The 23243-nt window shown below is 55.6% G+C and overlaps 1 protein-coding gene across 7 annotated transcripts in view; it reads left to right on the top strand.

The window, feature by feature from the left end:
- NFIC (nuclear factor I C) overlaps positions 1-23243 on the top strand; it is a 108603-nt gene that overhangs the window by 19111 nt on the left and 66249 nt on the right. For all 7 annotated transcript variants that reach the window (XM_030797457.1, XM_030797455.1, XM_030797458.1 and 4 more), the window contains exon 2: positions 2653-3184. In XM_030797457.1, coding sequence (XP_030653317.1) covers positions 2653-3184 — 532 coding nt within the window. The remainder of the gene's footprint in view (positions 1-2652; positions 3185-23243) is intronic.

Here is a 23243-nt window from a genome sequence, read left to right as displayed (position 1 = left end):
TCTCCCCAGCTCTGAACCTTCGCGGCTGAGCGTCTGCTTCTCTGGTCTCAGTTTCTGTATCAGCACAGTGGGTTCATGGAAAGGGGAAAGGAGGGAGAAGACTCCACCCGGGATCTCTCCTCCCTCTGATTAATCCTGGTGCGCTTGGATCTCTTATCTTTTGATACAGAAATCCCCCCACCCTTCCATCAGTCCCCAACCTCCAGGCGGGCCTAGTGTCTACCTGTGGACTTCAGCCAGGCCTGTCTGTACATCTGCTCTGTAGGAACAAGCTTTTGTAGTCATTTTTTGTTTTTTTGTTTTTTCTTTTCCCAAGACGGAGTCTCGCCCTGTCACCCAGGCTGGAGTACAGTGGAGCGATCTTGGCTCACTGCAACCTCCGCCTCCCGGGTTCAAGCAATTCTCCTGCCTCAGCCTCCCAAGTAGCTGGGATTACAGTCATGCGCCACCACGCCCGGCTAATTTTTGTACTTTTAGTAGACACAGAGTTTCATCATGTTGGCCAGTCTGGTCTTGAACTCCTGACTTCATGATCTGCCTGCCTCAGCCTCCCAAAGTGTTGGGATTACAGGCGTGAGCCACTGCGCCCAGCCTCATTTTTTTTTTCTTTCCTTTTTTTTTTTTTTTGAGTCAGGGGTCTCACTTTGTCACCCAGGCTGGAGATCAGTGGTGCAACCTTGGCTCACTGCAGCCTTGACCTCCTGGGCTCAATTGATCTTCCCACCTCAGCCTCCCAAGTAGCTGGGACTACAGGCATGCATCACCACGCCTAAATAAGTTTTGATTTTGTAGAAATGGGGCCTCGCTATGTCATCCAGGCTGGTCTTGAACTCCTGGGCTCAAGCAGTCCACCCACTATGGCCTCCCAAAGTGCTGGGATCACAGGTGTGAGCCACCATGCTTGGCCGCCCACCCTAGTTGTTTGTTTTTTTGTTTTTTTTTTTGAGATGGAGTCTTGCTCTGTCGCCCAGGCTGGAGTGCAGTGGCGCAATCTCGGCTCACTGCAAGCTCCATCTCCCAGGTTCACGCCAATCTCCTGCCTCAGCCTCCTGAGTAGCTGGGACTATAGGCGCCCGCCACCACGCCCGGCTAATTTTTTTGTATTTTTTTAGTAGAGACATGGTTTCACCGTCTTAGCCAGGATGGCCTCAATCTCCTGACCTCGTGATCTGCCCGCCTCAGCCTCCCAAAGTGCTGGGATTACAGGCGTGAGCCACCGCATCCGGCCTTGTTCTTTTTTTTTTTTTTTTTTTTTTTTGAGACAGTGTTTCACTCTTGGCACCCAGGCTCCCAGGCTGGAGTACAGTGGCACAATCTCAGCTCACTACAACCTCTGCCTCCCAGGTTGAAGCGATTCTCCTGTCTCAGCCTCCTGAGTAGCTGGGATTACAGGTGTGCTCCACTATGCCTGGCTACATTTTTTTGTATTTTTAGTAGGGACGGGGTTTTGCCATGTTGGCCGGGCTGGTCTTGAGCTACTAACCTCAGGTGATCCACCTGCCTCGGCCTCCCAAAGTGCTGGGATTACAGGAGTGAGCCACCATGCCCAGCCTTTTTTTTTTTTTTTTTTTTTTTTGACAGTCTTGCTCTGTCGCCCAGGCTGGAGTACAGTGGCACCATCACAGCTCACTGCAGCATTAAACTCCTGGGCTCAAATGATCCTCCCACCTCAGCCTCCCAACTAGCTGGGACTATAGTTGCAAACCACCATGCCTGGCTAATTTTTGTTTTTTTGGCTTTGTTCATTTGTTTTGTAGCAATGGGGTTTTACCATATGGCTCAGACTGGTCTCAAACTTCTGGGCTCAAGCAGTCCTCCCTCCTCGGCCTCCCGAAGTGCTGGGATTACAAGCGTGAGCCATTACACCCAGCCCAACCCTAGTTGCAATAGGCAGAGAATGGGTCCCTGACATCTTTGTTCTCCCAACCTCAGTTTTACCCGTCTGTACAATGGATTGTCCATGAGCCTCCACCTGGCCCCCTTAGCTTGCTCCGTCTGCATGCTGGGGTTCAAGATAGGCCCTCCACGGCTGGGCACGGTGGCTCACATCTGTCATCCCAGCACTTGGGGAGGCCGAGAGCCGAGGCGGGCGGATCACGAGGTCAGGAGATCAAGACCATCCTGCCCAACATGGTGAAACCCCATCTCTCCTAAAAATACAAAAATTAGCTGGGCGTGGTGGTGGGCACCTGTAATCCTAGCTACTCGGGAGGCTGAGGCAGGAGAATCGCTTGAACCTGGGAGGTGGAGGTTGCAGTGAGCTGAGATTGCGCCACTGCACTCCAGCCTTGGCGTTAAGAGCAAGACTCCGTCTCAAAAAAAAAAAAAAAAAAAAAAAAAAAAAAAAAAAAAAGATGGTTCTCCACAAACTTCCGCCTTGATTTGTGCATCTCACGTAGTCCAAGTCTCAGTTTGCTCATCTGGGCGATGGGTTCTTGCAGGTCCCTGATAAACTTCTCCTGGGTCCCCGGGCCTTCTGCGTGCCTCCGATGGCGTGCACGGGTCTGCAGCGACCCCCTGCCCACCTCTGCCCAGCCCCTCCCACTCTGCAGGTCTGTCCAGGGCCCCTCCGACCTCAGCCTTCGGGGCCGGGCAGTGGGTCCGCCCTCTGCACCCCTGGCGCCCCTGACCTCTCGCCTCTCCGGCCTGCAGGATGAGTTCCACCCATTCATCGAGGCCCTGCTGCCTCACGTCCGCGCCTTCGCCTACACCTGGTTCAACCTGCAGGCACGGAAGCGCAAGTACTTCAAGAAGCACGAGAAGCGGATGTCGAAGGACGAGGAGCGTGCGGTCAAGGACGAGCTGCTGGGCGAGAAGCCCGAGGTCAAGCAGAAGTGGGCGTCGCGGCTGCTGGCCAAGCTGCGCAAGGACATCCGGCCCGAGTGCCGCGAGGACTTCGTGCTGAGCATCACCGGCAAGAAGGCGCCGGGCTGCGTGCTCTCCAACCCCGACCAGAAGGGCAAGATGCGGCGCATCGACTGTCTCCGGCAGGCGGACAAGGTGTGGCGGCTGGACCTGGTCATGGTCATCCTGTTCAAGGGCATCCCGCTGGAGAGCACCGACGGCGAGCGCCTGGTCAAGGCCGCGCAGTGCGGCCACCCGGTCCTGTGCGTGCAGCCGCACCACATCGGCGTGGCCGTCAAGGAGCTGGACCTCTACCTGGCCTACTTCGTGCGTGAGCGAGGTGAGGTGTGGCGGCCTGAGCCGAGCGGCTGGTGGGGAGGGTGTCTGATGGCGGTGACACGGGGCCAGGAGGGCCTGAGGGAGGAGGCCGGTGCGTGTAGGTGTGATGTGGTGGTCTGAGAGGGGAAGTGGGCCTTGGAGAGTGCCCAATGGGGGTGACACGGGGCAAGGAGCATCTGAGAGAGGAGGCTGGTGGGTATAGATGTGGTGTGGTGGTCTGAGAGGGGAGGCGAGTTTGGGAGAATATCTAAAGTAGGTGATATGGCACAAGGAGAGTCTGAGAGAGGAGGCCGGTGCATATAGATGTAATGTGGTGGTCCAGGCGGGGCAGCAGGCCTGGGAGAGCATCTGATGGGGGTGACATGGTGCAAGGAGGGTCTGAGGGAGGAGTCTGGTGTGTGTAGATGTGATGTGGTGGTCCAAGCAGGGAGGCGGGCCTGGGAGAGCATCTGATGGGGGGTGACACGGGGCAAGGACGGTCTGAGGAAAGAAGCCAGCATGTGTAGATGTGTTGTGGTGGTCTGAGGGGGGAGGCAGGCCTAGGAGAGCGTCTAATGCGAGTGACATGGTGCAAGGAGCATCTGAGGGAGGAGGCCCGTGCATGCAGGGCCCAGGGTGGCTGCTGATGGGGTGTGGAGGTCAGATGGAGGAGGCAGGCCTAGCAGAGGTCTCAAGTGAGAGATGGTACAAGGAGGTTTTTTTGACGGAGGAGGCAGGTGGGCTGTGGCACTCCAATGGTAGAGGCAGGATCTCACCCTCACGTCTGAGGGAGGAGGCAGGAAGACTCTTGAGGTCTCAGGGATGAGAATGTCCTAGATGGTCTTGGGCGCAACAGACGGCCTTGCTGGGAGCAGGGGTGAGGAGAGGAGACGGACAGGCCATCCCAGCCCTTCAGAGAGAGCCAGGAGAGTCCTGGAACTGCTTTCTGTGAATGCTTGTTGGTTGATTGACTCTCAGACCATGCCAGCAGAGGCCTGATGAGCCTGGCCCTGCCAGAGGGGTGTTTGCCGGTGGTCAAATGCCTGATGTTGAGACCAGCAAGCTTTGTGGGGGTGAGGAAATCCAAGGCGGCTTCCCAGAGGAGGAGGTGCAGCTGAGCTCAGCTCTGCAGGATGGCCAGGCCACAGGGAACAAGGAGATGCCCCAGGGGGCCTGGCAGGAGCGTGGAGGTGAGAGGCCTGATGCCTGTGCCTCTGGTCCAGGTGCTAAGAGCAGGGTTGGTCCCGCAGCTTCTTGGCTGCGTGGCCATCTTGGACTTCAGTTTCTCCTGCCTGCCAAATGGTGATGATCAGAGTCCGTAGCTGGATGGGGCTATGGGAGGTTCCAGAAGATCATGCGTGTAGCCACGTGCGAGGTGTCAGCTGCATCCCAAGACCTGAGTGGGTGCACAGCACACCCCTGCCATGCCCATCCAGGCCGTGTCTGGAGCACGCGTGAACCCCCACACACCCAGGGGCCGCCAGAGCATGTGGGATGGGTGTACGCCAGACGCAGACCCACGCAGGTCACCAGCCCAGCCCCAGCCCAGGCAGCACTCTATAGAAACAGGCAATTGCACAGCCTGAGAGGGAGGGGCATTTGCCCGAACAAGGGGGACCCTGGGGCCAGACTGCCCATGCTTCAGACACAGGCCTTCTTTTCCCCAGCTGTATGGACACATCCCTTTTCTGTGCCTCAGTTTCCTCCTTGGTGCAATGGGAGTAGCAGCCATGCCACCTTCTAGAGCTGGTGCAAGGGTGAGACAGGGTCACGGGCTCCCAGGCTCTAGGGTGTGTGGAAGAAGAGCAGGGCAGAGTTACCCAGTGTTTCTTTTTTTTTTTTTTTTTTCCTGGAGACAGGGTCTCACTCTGTCACCCAGGCCAGAGTGCAGTGGTGCGATCTCGGCTCACTGTAGCCTTGACCCCCCAGGCTCAAGCGATCCTCCTGCCTCACCCTCCCAAGTAGCTGGGACTACAGGTGCACACCACCACACCCAGCTAATATTTTATATATATATATATGTGTGTGTGTGTGTGTGTGTGCTTTTGTTGTTGTTGTTGTTGTTGTTGAGACGGAGTCTTCGCTCTTTCGCCCAGTCTGGAGTGCGGTGGCGCCATCTCGGCTCACTGCAAGCTCCGCCTCCCGGGTTCACGCCATTCTTCTGCCTCAGCCTCCCGAGTAGCTGGGACTACAGGCGTCCACCACCACGCCCAGCTAATTTTTGTATTTTTTAGTAGAGACGGGGTTTCACCTTGTTAGCTAGGATGGTCTCGATCTCCTGACCTCGCGATCCGCCTGTCTCGGCCTCCCAAAGTGCTGGGATTACAGGCGTGAGCCACCGCGCCCGGCTATATTTTTTTTTGTAGAGACAGGGTCTTGCTATGTTGCCCAGGCTGGCCTCAAACTCCTGGGCTCAAGCCATCCTCCTGCCTTGGCCTCCCAAAGTGTTAGGATTACAGCAGGCAAGAGCCACTGCAACACACCAGTTACCCAGTCTTTTTTTTTTTTTTTTTTTTTTTTTGGAGATGGAGTTTCACCCTGCTGCCCGGGCTGGAGTGCAGTGATGCAATCTTGGCTCACTGCAATCTCCACCTCCCAGGTTCAAGCGATTCTCCTGCCTTTGCCTCCCCAGTAGCTGGGATTACAGGTGCCTGCCACCATGCCTGGCTAATTTTTGTATTTTTAGTAGAGACAGGGTTTCACCATGTTGGCCAGGCTGGTCTTGAACTCCTGACCTCAAATGATCCACTGGCCTCAGCCTCCCAAAGTGCTGGGATTACAGGCGTGAGCCACTGTGCCCGGCAGTTACCCAGTCTTGATCTTGATTCTTTGACCTTGACCTTAGCATCTTTCTCCTCCCCCACCCCTACTGATGAGCAACAAACCTGCTGGGGTTGGCTGTGAGGGGGCATTGGGGACGGTGGGGGCAGAGAGGTGGGCCGGGCGACTGCCTGTTGGGAGCAGGGGCCACCGTGGGGACGGAGGTGCTCATCGTCACACAGGGCCAGACCTCTCTGCCACCACACATCTTCCTCGCCCTGGGCCCTGCCCCCACCTCCTCCGCGCTGAGCTGATACAATTTTGAAGCCAGCTTTCTGCTGCAGTCAGCACAACCTCTGGGTGCCTCCCCGCCCCCACCCGGCCCCTCCCGCCTCTGCTCAGCACGCAGGCCTGTGCCCCGGGTCAGGTTGGCCTCTCTGAGTGAAGGCTGCACCCTCCCTCGCCCCCAGCCTGCCCACTTCATCCCCAAGGGAATCCCTGCTTCAATTGGCCCCAGCAGGCCACACCCTCCCCCAGTTGGCCCCAGCAGGGCACACACACCCCCGCCAAACCCTGCCACCTGCCCACTGTGGATGCTCCAGCTCCTCATGGGGTGAGAGCTGGGCCTGGTCTCCAACCCCAGCTCAGCTGCCCACTGGCTGGGTGACGTGGGGCCAGACACTCATCCTCTCTGTGCTTCATTTCCTTGTCTATCAACTGGGGGGCTCAAAAATGGTTGCCTTGTGGGAAATGTCAAGTGCCCAGGGTGAGGGCTCAGTAAACCACCCACGAGGCATCGTGAAGCCCAGGCACTAGGCACCGGGCTAGGACCCTTCATGGTTATCATTACTAACATTATCCTCTTCGGGATTGGTTTTTTGTTTGTTATTGGTTTGGTTTGTTTTTTTCTTTTTTTTTTTTTTTGAGACAGACTCTTGCTGTGTCTCCCAGGCTGGAGTGCAATGACGCAATCTTGGCTTACTGCAACCTCTGCCTCCCGGGTTCAAGCAATTCTCCCGCCTCAGTCTCCCGAGTAGCTGGGACTAACACATACCCACCACCACACCCATCTAATTTGTGTATTTTTAGTATGGACAGGGTTTCGCCATGTTGGCCAGGCTGGTCTCCAGCTCCTGACCTCAGGTGATCCACCCGCCTCAGCCTCCCAAAGTGCTGGGATTACAGGCGTGACCCCCTGCGGCCGACCTTGTTTTTTGGTTTTTGCAGAGATGGGGTATCACTATGTTGCCCAGGCTACTCTCGAACTCCTGGGCTCGAGTGATCCTCCCGCCTTGGCCTCCCAAAGTGCCGGGATTACAGGCGTGACCCCCTGCGCCTGGCCCATCCTCCTCATTCTGATGATAATCTCCAACTGCCAGACCTTTCCCTATGCTGTTCCCTGGACAGAGAATGTCTTTCCCATATGGAGAACCCCAACTCCTGCTAGGTGTAGTGGTTCATGCCTGTAATCCCAGCACTCTGGGAGGCCAAGGCAGGTGACTCTCCTGAGCTCAGGAGCTCGAGACCAGCCTGGGCGACATGGCAAAACCCCATCTCTACCAAATTTACAAAAAATTAGCCACCTGCCTGGCTGGAAATTCTTTCCCGTTCTCACAGCTGCCCTGTGAGGCAAGGATCATTGCTGTATGCTTTTTTTTTTTTTTTTTTTTTTTTTTGAGATAGGGTCTCACTCTGTCACCCAGGCTGGAGTGCAGTGGCGCGATCTTGGCTCACTGCAACCTCTACTTCCTGGGTTCAAGACATTCTCCTGCCTCAGCCTCCCGAGTAGCTGGGATTACAGGCGCCCGCCACCACACCTGGCCAATTTTTGTATTTTTAGTAGAGACGGGGTTTCACCATGTTGGCCAGGGTGGTCTGGAACTCATGGCCTCAAGTGATCCCCCCGCCTCGGCCTCCCAAAGTGCTGGGATGACAGGCGTGAGCCACCGTGCCCGGCCTGTTGCACGCATTTTACAGAGGAGGAAACAGGCTCAGAGGAGGGATCTGACCTGCTGTGGTCACACAGCCGAGACTGGGCCAGCTGGGATTTGGACCCACAAGCAGCTTCTGCCTCTGCCCTGTCCTTGACACCTGCCTCATCCTCCGTTAATGTCAGAAGGGGATGGGCGGAAATTGTGGTGTGTGAGGGGGCAGCCTGCTGGCGTGCTGTGGTCACCTTCTGGCAGGGTTGTGTGAGGACCCCACAGGCTGAGGTCTTATGTAGGGTACCCAGGCTGTGGCTGGCCCCCAGGCCTCAGCGCTGATCCCAGTGGTTGTCACCCTGACAGCAGGAAGACTGGCCACCGGCTTCCTTTTCCCAAGCGAGAGTCCCCTTGGCCGTGGAGCGTCCCGGCCCAGCCAGAGTGCAGTGTCTGGCTTTCATCAGCCCTGCTGGGCAGCTGAGGCCCTGGGATAGAGGGAGAGGGAGGGATGGGCATCGGGCATAGGGCCTTGGCTGGCGTCTTGGAGGGGTGCAGGGTGGATGGAGGTGGAGGGGCACCTGCCACGGAGCTGAAAGGAGCCACCACTTGCAACGTCACAAGTGAGAGAGGGGGCCGGGCGCGGTGGCTCACACTTGTAATCCCAGCACTTTGGGAGGCCGAGGCAGGCGGATCACCTGAGGTCAGGCGTTCGAGGCCAGCCTGGCCAACATGGTGAAACCCCATCTCTACTAAAAATACAAAAGTTAGCTGGGCGTGGTGGTGGGCGTCTGTAGTCCCAGCTACTCGGGAGGCTGAGGCAGGAGAATCGCTGGAAGCCGGGAGGTTGCAGTGAGCCAAGATCGTGACACTGCACTCCAGCCGGAGTGACAGAGTGAGACTCTGTCTCAAAAAATAAAAATTAAAATTAATAAGAAGAGGGTGTCAGGGAACGGCAGGAAAACAAAGCAGGGAGGGACATGGAGGGGGGCCGGGGGCCGCTCTGGGTGGGGAGGGCTTCTCTGAGGGGGCGTCTTTGAGGTGAGACTTGAAGGGGGTGAGGGAGCCTGGAGAGGCTGGACGGAGGGAGCAGTGTGGGGGGTCATAGCCGGTGCAGAGGCCTGGAGCCCAGGAGCAGCTCATGGAGCTGGCTGGGATGTTCAGGGGGTAGTGAGTGGCGAGGGCCGTCCTGTGGCCTTCCAGTGAGGGTGCCCAGCCGGGGGTGGGGCAGGAGAGGGTGACCCGGGTGCTCTCCGACCTGCCACGTGCTGGGGAAGGAGCCTGCAGGAACCAGGGCCCAGAGAGGGAAGCCGCCTGCCCGCCCAGGGCCTAAACCCAGCCAGGCCTCCCCGCCCCCTCTGGCAGCCCAAGAAATCTGAGGCGCGGGCGGGCACTGTGCCAGGGCTGGGCGGGGGAGGGGCTGCCAGGCCCGCCCGCCCCAGCAGCTGCCAGCCCGCCCCGAGCCGCCAGCCCAGATGGTGCCCATCTGCTGATGCCGCCATGGGCCAGCCTCCCATTCCCGCCTTGCGTCGTGCCAAGCTCCTGCAGTCCAGCGCCTGGAATGGTGCGGTGGGCAGAACCAGGCCCGGGAAGCTCACAGCACGCCAGAGAGGCTGCCCCAGGTGCCCTGGAGAGGATGGCAGGAGAAACATGGGAGGGGGAGATCCCCAGCGCTTCCTGGATGGAACTAGGGAGCAAGGACCCCAACAGCGATAATGATGGCGGCAAACACACATGGAGTGCCTTCTGTGTGCTCACCCTAACTGGTTTAATTCTCTCCCCCATCCAAGGAGGAAGGGACTTTGGCCTTCCTCGTGTTCTAGTGGAAGAAGCAGAGACCTAGAGTTGGTCAGTCACTTGTCCAAGGTCACACAGCTCCTCGGGCAGAGCCGGAAGGAGAATCCAGAACCCCTTTGAAAAAGGGATTGAGGCCAGGCGAGGTGGCTCCCGCCTGTAATCCCAACACTTTGGGAGGCTGAGGCAGGAGGATCACTTGAGGCCAGGAGTTCGAGACCAGCCTGGGCAGCATAGCACGACCACCACCCCCCAACAAAATTTTTAAAAATGAGCCAGGTGCGGTGGTGTGTACCTGTAGTCCCAGCTACTCGGGAGGATGGCTTGAGCCCAGGAGTTGGAGGTTGCAGTGAGCTGTGATCCCACCACTGCACTCCAGCCTGGGTGACAAGGCAAGACCTTATCTCTAAAAACCATTTATTTTAAAGGGGTGATTGAGGCCAGGTGTGGTGGCTCACACATGTAATCCCAGCTACTCGGGAGGCTGAGGCAGGAGAGTCGCTTGAACCTAGGAGGCGGAGGTTGCAGCGAGCTGAGATCGCGCCACTGCACTCCAGCCTGGGCGACAGAGTGAGACTCTGTCTCAAAAAAAAGGGAGGCTGTATTGAAACCCCTTAAACCTTTTTTCAAAAACAAACTAAAAGTGCCCTTTGAGGCTGTCTAGTGGAAGCCATACCCTCTGAGTCATGCAGACCATACAGTGCTGGCCGTGCACACTCAGGCAGTGAATGAATGAATGAATGAGGTGAACCCTATGGAAGGGGACCAACCCTGGGTCCAGGGTGTCCATAAAGCTCACCCTGAGCTTGATGACAGGAGAAAGGGTCTCAACCTGGGAGTGAGGGGCCTGGGTCAGCCACGGTGCCGCCCTGGCTTGCTGTGTGGCTTTGAGAAAAGTCCTGCCCTCTCTGGTCTGGGGTTGAGGGGAGTGGAGGGTGGGAAGGGGCGGCCTTGTGGGCCACAGACAGGAGCAAGCCGGGTCTTCACTGAAAGCCTCCCGTCCTCTTCTGCCTTTATTGATCTTCATCCCAGTTGTGGGTGCTGCACTGGGGAGACAGGCCATGAGCGCGGGCGACGGTGCCTGTTTATTTGTACGGTGGACAGAATTTGTGTTCCTGTGTGCTCCGGGTAGTGTGGGGCGCATTCTTCTCTTTGAGCCTTAGTTTTCGCCTCTGTAGAATGGGGAGAATCAGAGCTGTGCCCATTGCATTAAGGATTGGAGTCAGTGGTCTCTGAGAAGCATACAGGAGGCACTCAATAAATGCTCATTTCTGGCCGGGTGCAGTGGCTCACGCCTGTAATCCCAGCACTTTGGGAGGCCGAGGCGAGTGGATCACCTGAGATCAGGAGTTCGAGAGCAGCCCGACCAACATGGAGAAACCCCGTCTCTACTGAAAATACAAACAATTAGCCAGGTGTGGTGGTGCATGCCTGTAATCCCAGCTACTCAGGAGGCTGAGGCAGGAGAATCGCTTGAGCCCGGGAGAAGGAGGTTGTGGTGAGCTGAGATTGCGCGATTGCACTCCAGCCTGGGCAACAAGAGCGAAACTCTGTCCCAAAAACAAAACAAACAAACAAAAAAATGCTCATTTCCTCCCTGGATTCTCTCCCCAACCCCAGGAGGGAAGGAGGGAGATCCCAGTGCCGCCATGAAACCCTAGACCTCCTTTTCCCAACCCAGTGAGCCAGTGGGGGCACCGTGGAGTGGCTGTTGCCAGAAGCTGGACCGAGTCACCCTTTCCAGGTGTCTGGACAGCAGAGGGGTGAGGGGTCCCTGGCAGCAGCAGCCTGGTATCCCCACAGGGCTGGGCAGCCAGGTGTGCCAGCTGTCCGTCTGTGCAGAGAAGGTGGCTGCCGGGCATGAGTCGCAGACACCAGCTGATGGTGTATTTATAGCAATGGCAGGAGTCCACGGGGCACACATCAGTGGTAAAGAGGGACGGGCAGGTGGGGGTCCAGCTCCCACAGCAGATAAGAGCCCACCAGGACTGGCCAGGGAGCTGAGCAGAGTGTCAGGGAGAATGAGGGGCATGTCGTGCAGCCGGGAGGCCCAGGATCACACCCATCTGCTCAGTAACTGACAAGCGACGTTGCAGCTGCGGGCTCAGTTTCCTCCCCCATCAAATGGGGATGAGAATAATGCTGCCCACCTAATAGGGCTGCATAGGATCCAATTAGTGCATGAAAAGCGTGAGGACAGGGCCGGGTATACAGTAAGCACTCAAAAGTGATTTGCTGCCTAAAAAAGGGAGGGAATTCCAACATGGGCTACAGTGTGGATGCATGTTGAGGATGTCACACTCAGTGAAATAAGCCAGACACAGAAGGACAAATCCTGTGTCATTTCACTCCTAGGAGGTCCCTAGAGTAGCCAGATTCACAGAGACAGAAAGTAGGATGGGGGGGTGCCACCGGCTGGGGAGAGAATGTTTCATGGGGACGGAGTTTCAGTTTGGGAAGATGAGAAGCTTCTGGAGAGGATGGTGGTAATGGTTGTACAACCCTGTGAATACGCTTAATGCTGGGTTAATGCCACTGAACTTGGAAGTGGTTAAAAGAGAGGCAGGAGGATTGCTTAAGGCCAGGAGTTCAAGACCAGCCTGGGCAACACAGCGAGACCTCATCTGTACAAAAAATTTAAAAATTATCTGGACATGGTTGCACGCACTTGTGTTCCCATCTACTCAGGAGGCTAAGGCAGGAGGATTGCTTGAGCCCAGGAGTTTGAGGCTGCAATGAGCTATGATCACACCACTGCACTCCAGCCTGGGTAACAGAGCAAGACCTTGTCTCAAAACCAGAACCACCACCCCCACCCCGCAAAAAGGGTAAATTTATGTTATCTAGATTTTACAATCTAAAAATCTAGTTCTAGTTGTGAATAATGATAATAACAAGTAATAATGTTGTATCTATGGCCGGCTGCGGTGGCTCACGCCTGTAATCTCAGCACTTTGGGAGGCTGAGGCCGGAAGATCACTTGAGGTCAGGAATTCGAGACCAGCCTGGCCAACATGGTAAAACCCTATCTCTAATAAAAATACAAAAATTAGCCAGGCGTAGTTCAGGCGCGGTGGCTCACACCTGTAATCCCAGCACTTTGGGAGGCCGAGGCAGGCAGACCATGAAGTCAGGAGTTTGAGACCAGCCTGGCCAACATAGTGAAAACTAGTCTCTACTAAAAATACAAAAATTAGCCAGGTGTGGTGGTGCACACCTGTAGTCCCAGCTACTTGGGAGGCTGAGGCAGGAGAATCGCTTGAACCTGGGAGGCGGAGGTTGCGGTGAGCAGAGATTGCACCACTGCACTCCAGCCTGGGCAACAGAGTGAGACTCTGTTTCAAAAAAAAAATTGTTATATATGTAACAATGTTAATAATTAGCAACATGTCATATATAATCATGGAACAATAAATAAGAAAAACGGTGTCTGCGGTGACAGCACAGTAGTTATTATTGTCGTTATCATGATCGTCATCACTGTGGTTCTTGTCCAGCTCTGTCCTGCAGACGCTGTGCAATCCTGGGTGAGTTTCTTGCCAGCTCTGTGCTTTACTGCCTCATCTGTGAATTGAGCAGAGGGGATGCCTAGCAATTTAAATGAGATAATATCCCCCTTTTTTTTTTTTTGAGATGGAGTCTTGCTCTGTTGCCCAGGCAGCAGTGCAGTGGTGTGATCTTGGCTCACTGCAACCTCCGTCTCCCGGGTTCAAGTGATTCTCCTGCCTCAACCTCCCAAGTAGCTGGGATTACAAGCTCACGTCACCACACCCGGCTAATTTTGGTATTTTTAGTAGAGAGGGGGTTTCACTATATTGGCCAGGCTGTTCTCGAACTCCTGACCTCAGGTGATCTACCCACCTTGGCCTCCCAAAGTGCTGGGACTACAGGCGTGAGCCACCGCACCTGGCCTAAATGAGATAATATCTATGAAACAACTAACCCTTTGCATGTGATGAGTGCTGGGAACTGGTGGGCTCTTTGAGGAGCAGGTGCTTCCACCACCCTGCAGATGCCCCTACGCAGCCGAATGCTGCTTTCTGCATGAATGCATTTGTGTGAGGACTCCTGAGACAGCCCCTGAGGGAGCCGTCATTCACCCGGGTGGGGCCCGGCCCTCCCAGAGCCAGTGGGAGGGGGAGACGCCTTGTTGCACCTGTGATGCCCCCCGTTATGGCTGGGCTGCAGTTGTCACCCTGGCCCTGTGCCTGGGAAGCCAAGGGGAGGCTGAGGGCAGCTAGGGACAGCTCTGTGCCCACGGCCCCCTCCAGCCAGCTGCCAGGCCAGCCCCCTCCCTCCAGCTGGGCGTGGGCAGGAAGGCACAGATGGTCAGGGTTGGTGAGGGGTGAAGCAGGGGGCATTTGGGGACACCGGATGTCTCGTCCAGATGGGGAAACTGAGGCCCAGAGAGGGGCGAGGCATTGCCCAGAGCTGCCCAAGAAGGGCCTTGGCTCTTGTCCCTTCTAAGTCCCATCTTTATTTTTATTTTTTTATTTTTTGGAGACAGAGTTTTGCCCTGTCGCCCAGGCTAGAGTGCAGTGGCATGATCTCGGCTTGCTGCAACCTCTGCCTCCTCAGTTCAAGCGATTCTCCTGCCTCAGCCTCCTGAGTAGCTGGGATTACAGGTTCCCACCACCACGCCCAGCTAATTTTTGTAATTTTAGTACAGATGGAGTTTCCCCATGTTGGCCAGGCTGGTCTGGAACTCTTGACCTCGTGATCCACCTGCCTCGGCCTCCCGAAGTGCTGGGATTACAGGTGTGAGCCACCGCGCCCAGACTAAGTCCCATCTTTAGGTCCGCTTGGCTGTTCCAAGGCCACCTGGAGGGGTGGCAGGGCCAGCAAGGAGGGACCCTAGGGTCTCAGGGCAGAGGATCTGCGGGAGGAGAGGGAGAAGGGAGTTCTGAGGGGAGGAGGACGTGAGAATCCCAACACTGAAGTGGTTTCCAGATTCTCCAGGGCATGAGTCCTGAAATCCCCAAGGCCTGAGTTCTAGAATTTCTCCCACTGGGGTCCTGACCACACAGGTGATTCTAGAATTCTCCTAGGAGAGTTCCAGACCCAGGGGTCCAGGAGAAATAGAACGTTGGCCGGGCGTGGTGGCTCACACCTGTAATCCCAGCACTTTGGGAGACCGAGGGGGGCAGATCACTTGAGGTCAGGATTTCAAGACCAGCCTGACCAACATGATGAAACCCGGTCTCTACTAAAAATACAAAAATGAGCCGGGTGTGATGGCGTGAACCTGTAATTCCAGCTACTCTCAGGAGGCTGAGACGGGAGAATCGCTTAAACCCAGGAGGCAGAGGCTACAGTGAGCCGAGATCATGCCACTGCACTCCAGCCTGGGCAACAGAGTGAGACTCTGTCTCAAAAAAAAAGAGTTCCAACCACACGTATAATTTAACATTTTTCTGGTCCTCACACTTAAGAATGTAAATTTAAGTATACTGGGGAAATTAATTTTAACATTATTTTAAATAATGTTAATTTTTTTTTTTTCTTGAGATAGAGTCTCGCTCTGTCGCCCAGGCTGGAGTGCAGTGGTGCAATCTCGGCTCACTGCAACCTCCACCTCCTGGGTTCAAGCAGTTCTCCTGCCTCAGCCTCCCGAGTAGCTGCCTCAGCCTCCTGAGTAGTAACATTAAAATGTTTGATTTTAACATTACTTTATTTAACCCAGGGCATCCGGAATATTACCATTGCAATCCATAAACAATAGGAAAAATTATTGGTCTATTGGTCGGGTGCAGTGGCTCACGCCTGAAATCCCAGCCCTTTGGGAGGCTGAGGTGGGAGGATCGCTTGAGGTCAGGAGTTTGAGACCAGACTGGTCAACATCGTAAGACCTTGTCTCTACAAAAAAATTTAAAAATTAGCCAGGCATGGTGGCGTGAACCTGCAGTCCCAGCTACTCAGGAGGCTGAGGTGGGAGGATCGCTTGAGCCCAGGAATTCGAGGATCCAGTGAGCTGTGATTGTGTCACTGCACTCCAGCCTGGGTGTCAGAGCAAGACTTCAACTCAAAAAAAAAGTTATCGAGGTATTTCATGATCTTCTCTTTTTTTTTTTTTTCCCTGCTTACACTAAGTCTGAAATTTGGACAGACCACATTTCAAGCACTGGATGCCACATGTGACCAGTGGCTGTTGCACTGGGCAGGCCGTGCTAAGACATCTGAGTTCCAGAGCAGGGGTTCCCGACCCCCAGGCCACAGATGGGTACTGTGCCTGGGAAGAACCCGGCCACACAGCAGGAGCTGAGCTTAGGGCAAGTGACCATTCTCACCTGAGCTCCGCCTCCCGTCAGATCAGCGGGCAGCTTTAGATGCCCCTACGAGCACGAACCCCATGGTGAACTGCACACAGGAGGGATCTAGGTTGCGTGCTCCTTATGAGAATCTGACTAATGTCTAATGTCTAGTTTCATCCTAGAACCATCTCCCCACTCACCCGGTCCCTGGAAAAATAGTCTTCCATGAAATCGGTCCCTGGGGCCAAGAAGGTTGGAGGCTGCTGTTCCAGAGAATTCGGAAGCAGATCTCCAGTCTCCCAAGTTGGGTTCTTCAAAACGTGAGGGCAGGTTCTAGACCTTCCAAACTGGTTGCTTGAAAATCCAAGGAGGCCGGGCGCGGTCGCTCATGCCTGTCATCCCGGCACTTTGGGAGGCCGAGACGGGCAGATCTCTTGAGGTCAGGGGTTCGAGACCAGCCTGGCCAACATGGTGAAACCCCGTCTCTACTAAAAATACAAAAATCAGCCAGGCGTGGTGGTGCATGCCTGTAATCCTAGCTACTGGGGAGGCTGAGGCAAGAGAATCGCTTCAACCCGGGAGGCAGAGGCTGCAGTCAGCCGAGATCGCACCACTGTACTCCAGCCTGGGCAACAGAGTGAGACTCTAACTCTTTTGCCCAGACTGGAGTGCAGTGGTGCGATCAAAGCTCACTGCAGCCTTCAACTCCCAGGTTCAAGTGATTCTCCCACCTTAGCCCCCCAAGTCGCTGGGGCTGGGATTACAGGCACATACCACCATGGTTGATTTTTTTTTTTTTTTTTTAGTAGAGATGAGGTCTCACTATGTTGCCCAGGCTGGAGTGCAGTGATGGAATCATAGCTCACTGCAGCCTCAATCTCTCAGGCTCAAGTGGTCCTCCTGCTTCAGCCTCCCAGGTAGCTGGTAGTATAGGCGTGCACCACTACACCTGGCTGATTTTTATTTTATTTATTTATTTATTTACTTTTTGAGATGGAGTCTTGCTTTGTTGCCCAGGCTGGAGTGCAGTGGCGCAATCTGGCGTCACTGCAACCTCCACCTCCCAGGTTCAAGCAATTCTCCTGCCTCAGCCTCCCGAATACCTGGGATTACAGGCGTGTGCCATCACACCGGCTAATTTTTATATTTTTAGTAGAGACAGGATTTCTCCATGTTGGCCAGGCTGGTCTCGAACTCCTGACCTCAGGTGATCTGCCTGCCTCGGCCTCCCAAAGTGCTGGGATTACAGGCGTGAGCCACCGCGCCCAGCCTTATTTTTATTTTTCATAGACAGGAGGTCTCACTATGTGGCCCATGCTGGGACTGCAGGCTCTTTGAGCTTTCTTCCATATTGGTTAGGGCTGGAGCGGGACTCCACTGTGGCGGGAGGTATTTGGGCACAAGGAGAGCAGTTGTGGGGACTGGTGGTGACCCTCAGTTACTGTCTGTTGTGCTTTGAATGCTGGGCACAGGAAGCCTGGCTATAAGTAAGTGTGTGTTTCCAAGAGGCTGTTATGGGGCCTCGGGCACACCCTCACTGGGTCTGGATCCCAGCCCGCCTACCACCAGGCGTCCCTTCTGGTGGGCAGAGCTATGTGAGAACTTCCCACAGGGACACCACGGCCACTTGTAGCCCAGAGCTTGCACAGCTTTGTTCAAAGGCAATGGCCCGGGGCCGAGTGCGGTGGCTCACACCTGTAATCCCAGCACTTGCAGAGGCCAAGGTGGGCGGATCACCTGAGATCAGGAGTTCGAGACCAGTCTGGCCAACATGGCGAAACCCTGTCTTTGCTAAACATACAAAAATTAGCAGGGCGTAGTTGCAGATGCTTGTAGTCTCAGCTACTCAGGAGGCTGAGGCAGGAGAACCACTTGAACCCAGGAGGCGGAGGTTGCGGTGAGCTGAGATCGCGCCATTGCACTCCAGCCTGGTGACAGAGTGAGACTCCATCACAAAAAAAAACAAAAAAGCAGTGGCCGTCATGATCGGTTGTGGCATCTAGCGGGCGGCAGGGGTGTCTGCATGTGTGTTTGGGGTGCATTGCAGGGGGATTGCAGGCGTACTGAGGGCTTACCAGGTGCCTGGCTCATCTGAGCCCTTAGGAAACCACGTTGTTGGCAGCTACCTCACCGTCTCACAACCACCCACTGAGGTTGGAATGATCATTAATGGCATTTAACAGATGGGGAAACTGAGGCCCAGAGAGGCAAAGTCACTGGCCGAAGGTCACACAACTAAGGGGCAGAGTCGGGATTTAAATCCAAGCCTGGGAGATCCCAGGGCCCACAGTGGGCACCACATAAAGGGGCTGTTTGGGGTGTGGCAGGGACTGCCCTGGAACGTTCCGGATCCTGCCTTTAGGCCTACAGGGCTTTGGTGCCCGTGAGCAGGCCGCAGGTTCAGCTGGCTCAAGGAGCAGCTTTGGGGCTGCAGCCGGGCTGGGGGCTGGGCAGGCCTCAAACTCCTGAACCTGGGGAATCAGGGAGGTGTGAGCTGCATCTGAGGTCGGGTGTCTCTGTGCCTCTGTCTCTCTCTCTCTACCTCTGATTCTCCCCAAGCTGCTTTGTCTCAGTCCCTGGCTATTCCCACCCCACCTCGCCGTCTCTCCCGGCCTTGGGAGTCTCCTCCCAGCCCCCCATCCCACCCAGTGGGCTGCCGGGAGGTGGCGGCAACGGGGCAGCTGAATGGGCCTCTTGTTCCTGGCCACACCCACCCCTTGGGGGTCACCCTGGGACGTGCCCAGGCAGCGTGGCTACCTTAAAGGGCCAGTGCCCAAAAAGAATGTGAGCGGGGAAGGCTGCATCCACTCCCAAATCCCACCCCCTCCCAAAGGTGGACCACTCGTGTCTGACGGGGGTGGGGAGCTATGTTCCTACACACCCACATGGCTTGGGGGAGGCCTGTCTGGAGAAGGAGACGTGATAGGGTTTGGGCTTGACCTTGGATAAATCCCTTCATCTCTCTGTGCCTCGGTTTCCCCATCTAGATCAGGGGGCTCCTTGGAGCCACCCCTGTGAGTTGCTGGGCAGATGGCATATTATCCGGGATTTTGCACACCGTTGACGCTCTTCCTGCGCCCACTGTGCATTGATAGAGCACCTGCTGTTTTAGCCCAGCACTCATCTGCCGTGCAGACTTGGCAATTCCTTCTTCACCTTGCTCTGTGCCTCAGTTTCTCCAAATGTAGAATGAGGCGATGGCTGTCTTAGCTTCACAGACAGCTAGGCAAGGATTGAGTCGGTTCGTGGAATTCGAGGGTATTAGGGAGAAGTGCCTGAAACACTGCTGAGTGTCACCTCCACTGGCGCACTTATTGAGCGCCAGCTGCATACCAGGTCTTGCTGAGGAAGCCTCACTGCAGAGGTTGCAGTGAGCTGAGAGGGGAAGGCCACCCAGCCTGGATCTCACTCTGGTGTTATCGTCTCCTCCCTCTGCTCGGGGCTGTGCAGCTTCAGGTTGCTCCCCTGCCCTCTCTGGGCCTCAGTTTCACCTTCAGAGCAATGGAAACAGCCCCATCCTTTCACACACTGGAAACCATCACCTTCTCCTGCCTGGGAGGGGGTTGTGCTGTCTCTGGGAATCCCAGGCATCCCCCAGACAGGAGTCAACCCAGAGGCCCTCGGACCCGGGCTGTACCCTGTGACCGCTCCGGGCAGCTACGACGCTCCCGTGCTCCAGGCCGGCCCCACAGACAGCCCGGGACAGGTTGCTGCCGGATGGACAAGCCTGTGCCTCGCTGCCTTATGTAACCAGTTTATGCAAGGGCAGCCGGCCTGCTTACATAAGGGGAGGCCGGGCCAGCGCCCAGCTGGGGAGGGGGAGGCTCTTAAAGGGACCAGCGTCCCCCGCGGCTCCCTCCACGGGCACTGGTGCAAATTCATAGGCGAGCTGCGGACTCCACTCTCAGCAAGGCCACCATTAATGTCGTTATGGTTATCTTTGTGGATGTTGTTTATCATCACTATATTCTTTCCCCAGGGCGGAGGTTCAGCTGAGCGGAGGGCCACGCCCAGTGCTTGGGCAGAGGCTTGGGCTGTGACGCTGGCTGTGGGTGTCACCTGGTTAAGTCCCTGTCTCTGAGCCTCAGCCTCCCCTTCCGCACAGTGGGGCAGTGCAGGAAGGCGTGAGGTCCTGGAGGGTCCTGGCCCTGCTGCCTGTTCACTGTGTGGCCTCAGGCTGGTGGCATCCCCTCTCTGGGCCTCAGTTTCCCCATGTATAAAATAGCGCTGGCTCCATGGGCTTGCTGAGGGAGAGTCGATAAGACACATCAAGAGTTTACATGCCCGCCAGGCATGGTGGCTCACACCTGTAATCCCAGTGCTTTGAGAGGCTGAGACGGGAGGATCACTTGAGGCCAGGAGTTCAAGACCAGCCTGGGCAACATAGTGAGATTCCCATCTCTACGAAAAATAAAACTTAGCCAGGCGTGGTGATGTGTGCCTGTGGCCCCAGCCACTCGAGAGGTCGAGGCAAGAGGATTGCTCAAGTCTGGGAGGTTGAGGCTGTAGTGAGCTGTGATTGGGCCACTGCACTCCATCCTGGGTGACAGAGCAACACCCTGTCTCAAAAAATAAAAATAGGCTGGGCATGGTGGCTCATGCCTATAATCCCAGCACTTTGGGAGGCCGAGGCAGACGGATCACTTGAGGTCAAGAGTTCCAGACCAGCCTGGCCAACAAGGGGAAACCCCGTCTCTACTAAAAATACAAAAATTAGCTGGGTGTGTGGTGGGAGCCTGTAATCCCAGCTACTGGGGAGGCTGAGGCAGGAGAATCACTTGAACCTGGGAGGCGGAGATTGTAGTGAGCCGAGATCATGCCACTGCACTCTAGCCTGGGTGACAGAGCAAGACTCCATCTCAAAAAATACATAAGCAAATAAAAATAAAAATAGGCTGGGCACAGTGACCCACACCTCTAATCCCAGCCCTTTGGGAGGCTGAGGCAAGAGGATCACTTGAGCCCAGGAGTTTGAGACCAGCCTGGGCAACACAGCAAATCTCTGTCTCAAAAATTTTTAAAAACATAAAGAGTTTAGGACAGCACGGAGCACAGATGCTGTCAGCACTCATCCAGTGGAACCACTTTGCAGCCAATAAATAGTAAGCTCCCACTGTATGCCAGGCACTGCTCCAGGCGCTGGGATACTGCAGTGAACAGGACAGATAAAAATTCGACCCTGGCCAGGCACGGTGGCTCACACCTGTAATCCCAGCACTTTGGGAGGCCGAGGTGGGTGGATCATGAGGTCAGGAGATCGAGACCATCCTGGCTAACATGGTGAAACCCCGTCTCTACTAAAAATACAAAAAAAATTAGCCAGGCGTGATGGCAGGCGCCTGTAGTCCCAGATACTCAGGAGGCTAAGGCAGGAGAATGGTGTGAACCTGGGAGGCGGAGCTTGCAGTGAGCTGAGATCACGCCACTGCACTCCGGCCTGGGCGACAGAGCGAGACTGTGTCTCAGGAAAAAAAAAAAAAAAAATTCTGCCCTGGTGGAACTCACAGTTTGGTTCAGGCGATGGGCAAAGAACAAGAAATAAAGGTCAGTTTAGGCTTAGTGCGGTGGCTCACGCCTGTAATCCCAGCACTGTGGGAGGCTGAGGCAGGCAGATCACCTGAGGTCAGGAGTTCGAGACCAGCCTGGCCAACATGATGAAACCCCATCTCTACTAAAAATACAAAACATTAGCCAGGCATAGCGGTATGCACCCGTAATCCAGCTACTGGCAGGGGGTGAGGCAGGAGAATCGCCTGAACCCGGAAGGCGGAGGTTGCAGTGAGCCGAGATTGTGCCACTGCACTGCAGCCAGGGCCACAGAGCGAGACTCCATCTCAAAATAACAATAATAATAATAATAAGAAGAAGAAATAAATGTCAGTTTAGTGATAAGGACTATCAAGAAAAATGAAGAAGGCCAGAGGAAAAGAAACGATGGGCTGTGCCGGGGAGGTCCCTGAAAGGCTGTCTGAGGACCCGACATTTGAGCTGAGACCTGAGAGGTGAGGAGGAACCAGTTATATGAAGAACTGGGGGAAGGTGTTCCAGGCAGAGGGCACAGCCCGCGCAAAGGCCCTGCGGCAGGACACACCTGGCACTTTGGAGGAACAGTGAGGAGGCCCGTGTGGCTGCAGCAGAGTGACGAGAGGAAGAGGAGGAGGAGGGGAGGGCAGTTTGTGCAAGGCCTGGTGGGCAGTAGGAAGGACTTGGGCTTTGACCCCAAGGCAGGTGGGAGCCATAGAGGGCTATGGGCAGAGGAGGGACCAGCCCTGACTCAGGTGCTCACAGGCGCCCTCTGGCTGCTGCAGGGAGGACAGACTGGGGGGGGTGAGGGCAGGAGCTGGGGACCAGGGTAGAGTGGACCGCCCTGGTGCAAGCAGGCGGTAGCAGGGACAGAGGCGGAGGAGGGGGCAGAATCCAGATCAACTCCGATGGTGTGAGGATTCAGTTGCTCACCTGGGTCGTTTATACCTTATTTGAGGCTGGCCCTTGCTCTCCTTGCCCCGTCTCCTGCCTGCAAGCCGCACCTGCCTGGGCACATGCAGAGAAGGGAGCGGCATGGCACTGGGCACGCCTGGGAGCTCTCCTGCAATCAGGACTTTGTTAGCAGGCAAGCTGGGATATGGGTCCTGGTGCCCGGGAGGCCCGTGGGGCTCTGGGCTCCTGCCAGGGTCCCAGCCCCAATCCAGGTACCCCACCCACATGGCAGGGTTATTCTCTTTTTTTTTTTTTTTTTCCTTTTTTTTAGACAGAGTCTTGCTCTGTCGCCCACGCTGGAGTGCAGTGGTGCGATCTCAGCTCACTACAACCTCCGCCTCACGGGTTTAAGCAATTCTCCTGCCTCAACCTCCTGAGTAGCTGGGACTACAGGTGTGCACCACCTCACCCAGCTAATTTTTGTACTTTTAGTAGAGACGGAGTTTCACCATGTTGGCCAGGCTGGTCTCAAACTCCTGAACTCAAGTGATCCAACCACCTCGACCTCCCAAAGTTCTAGGATTACAGGTGTGAACCACCGCACCCAGCCTATTCTCATTTCTTTTCTTTCTTATTTTATTTTTTCTTTTTTCGAGACAAAGTCTCGCTCTGTCACCCAGGCTGAAGTGCAGTGGCACGATCTCAGCTGACTACAACCTCTGCCTCCAGGGTTCAAGCAATTCTCCTGCCTCAGCCTCCCGAGTAGCTGGGACTATAGGCATGTGCCACTATAGCCAGCTGATTTTTGTATTTTTAGTAGAGATGGGGCTTTGTCATGCTGACGACCAGGCAAGTCTCGAACGCCTGACCTCAGGTGATCTGCTCTGCCTCAGCCTCCCACAGTGCTGGGATTACAGGCTGGAGCCACTGCGCCCAGACG

Source organism: Nomascus leucogenys, chromosome 17, assembly GCF_006542625.1.
Source record: "Nomascus leucogenys isolate Asia chromosome 17, Asia_NLE_v1, whole genome shotgun sequence".
In the NCBI taxonomy this organism is placed as follows: Eukaryota; Metazoa; Chordata; class Mammalia; order Primates; family Hylobatidae; genus Nomascus; species Nomascus leucogenys.
This window is presented reverse-complemented; position numbering and strand designations above follow the sequence as displayed.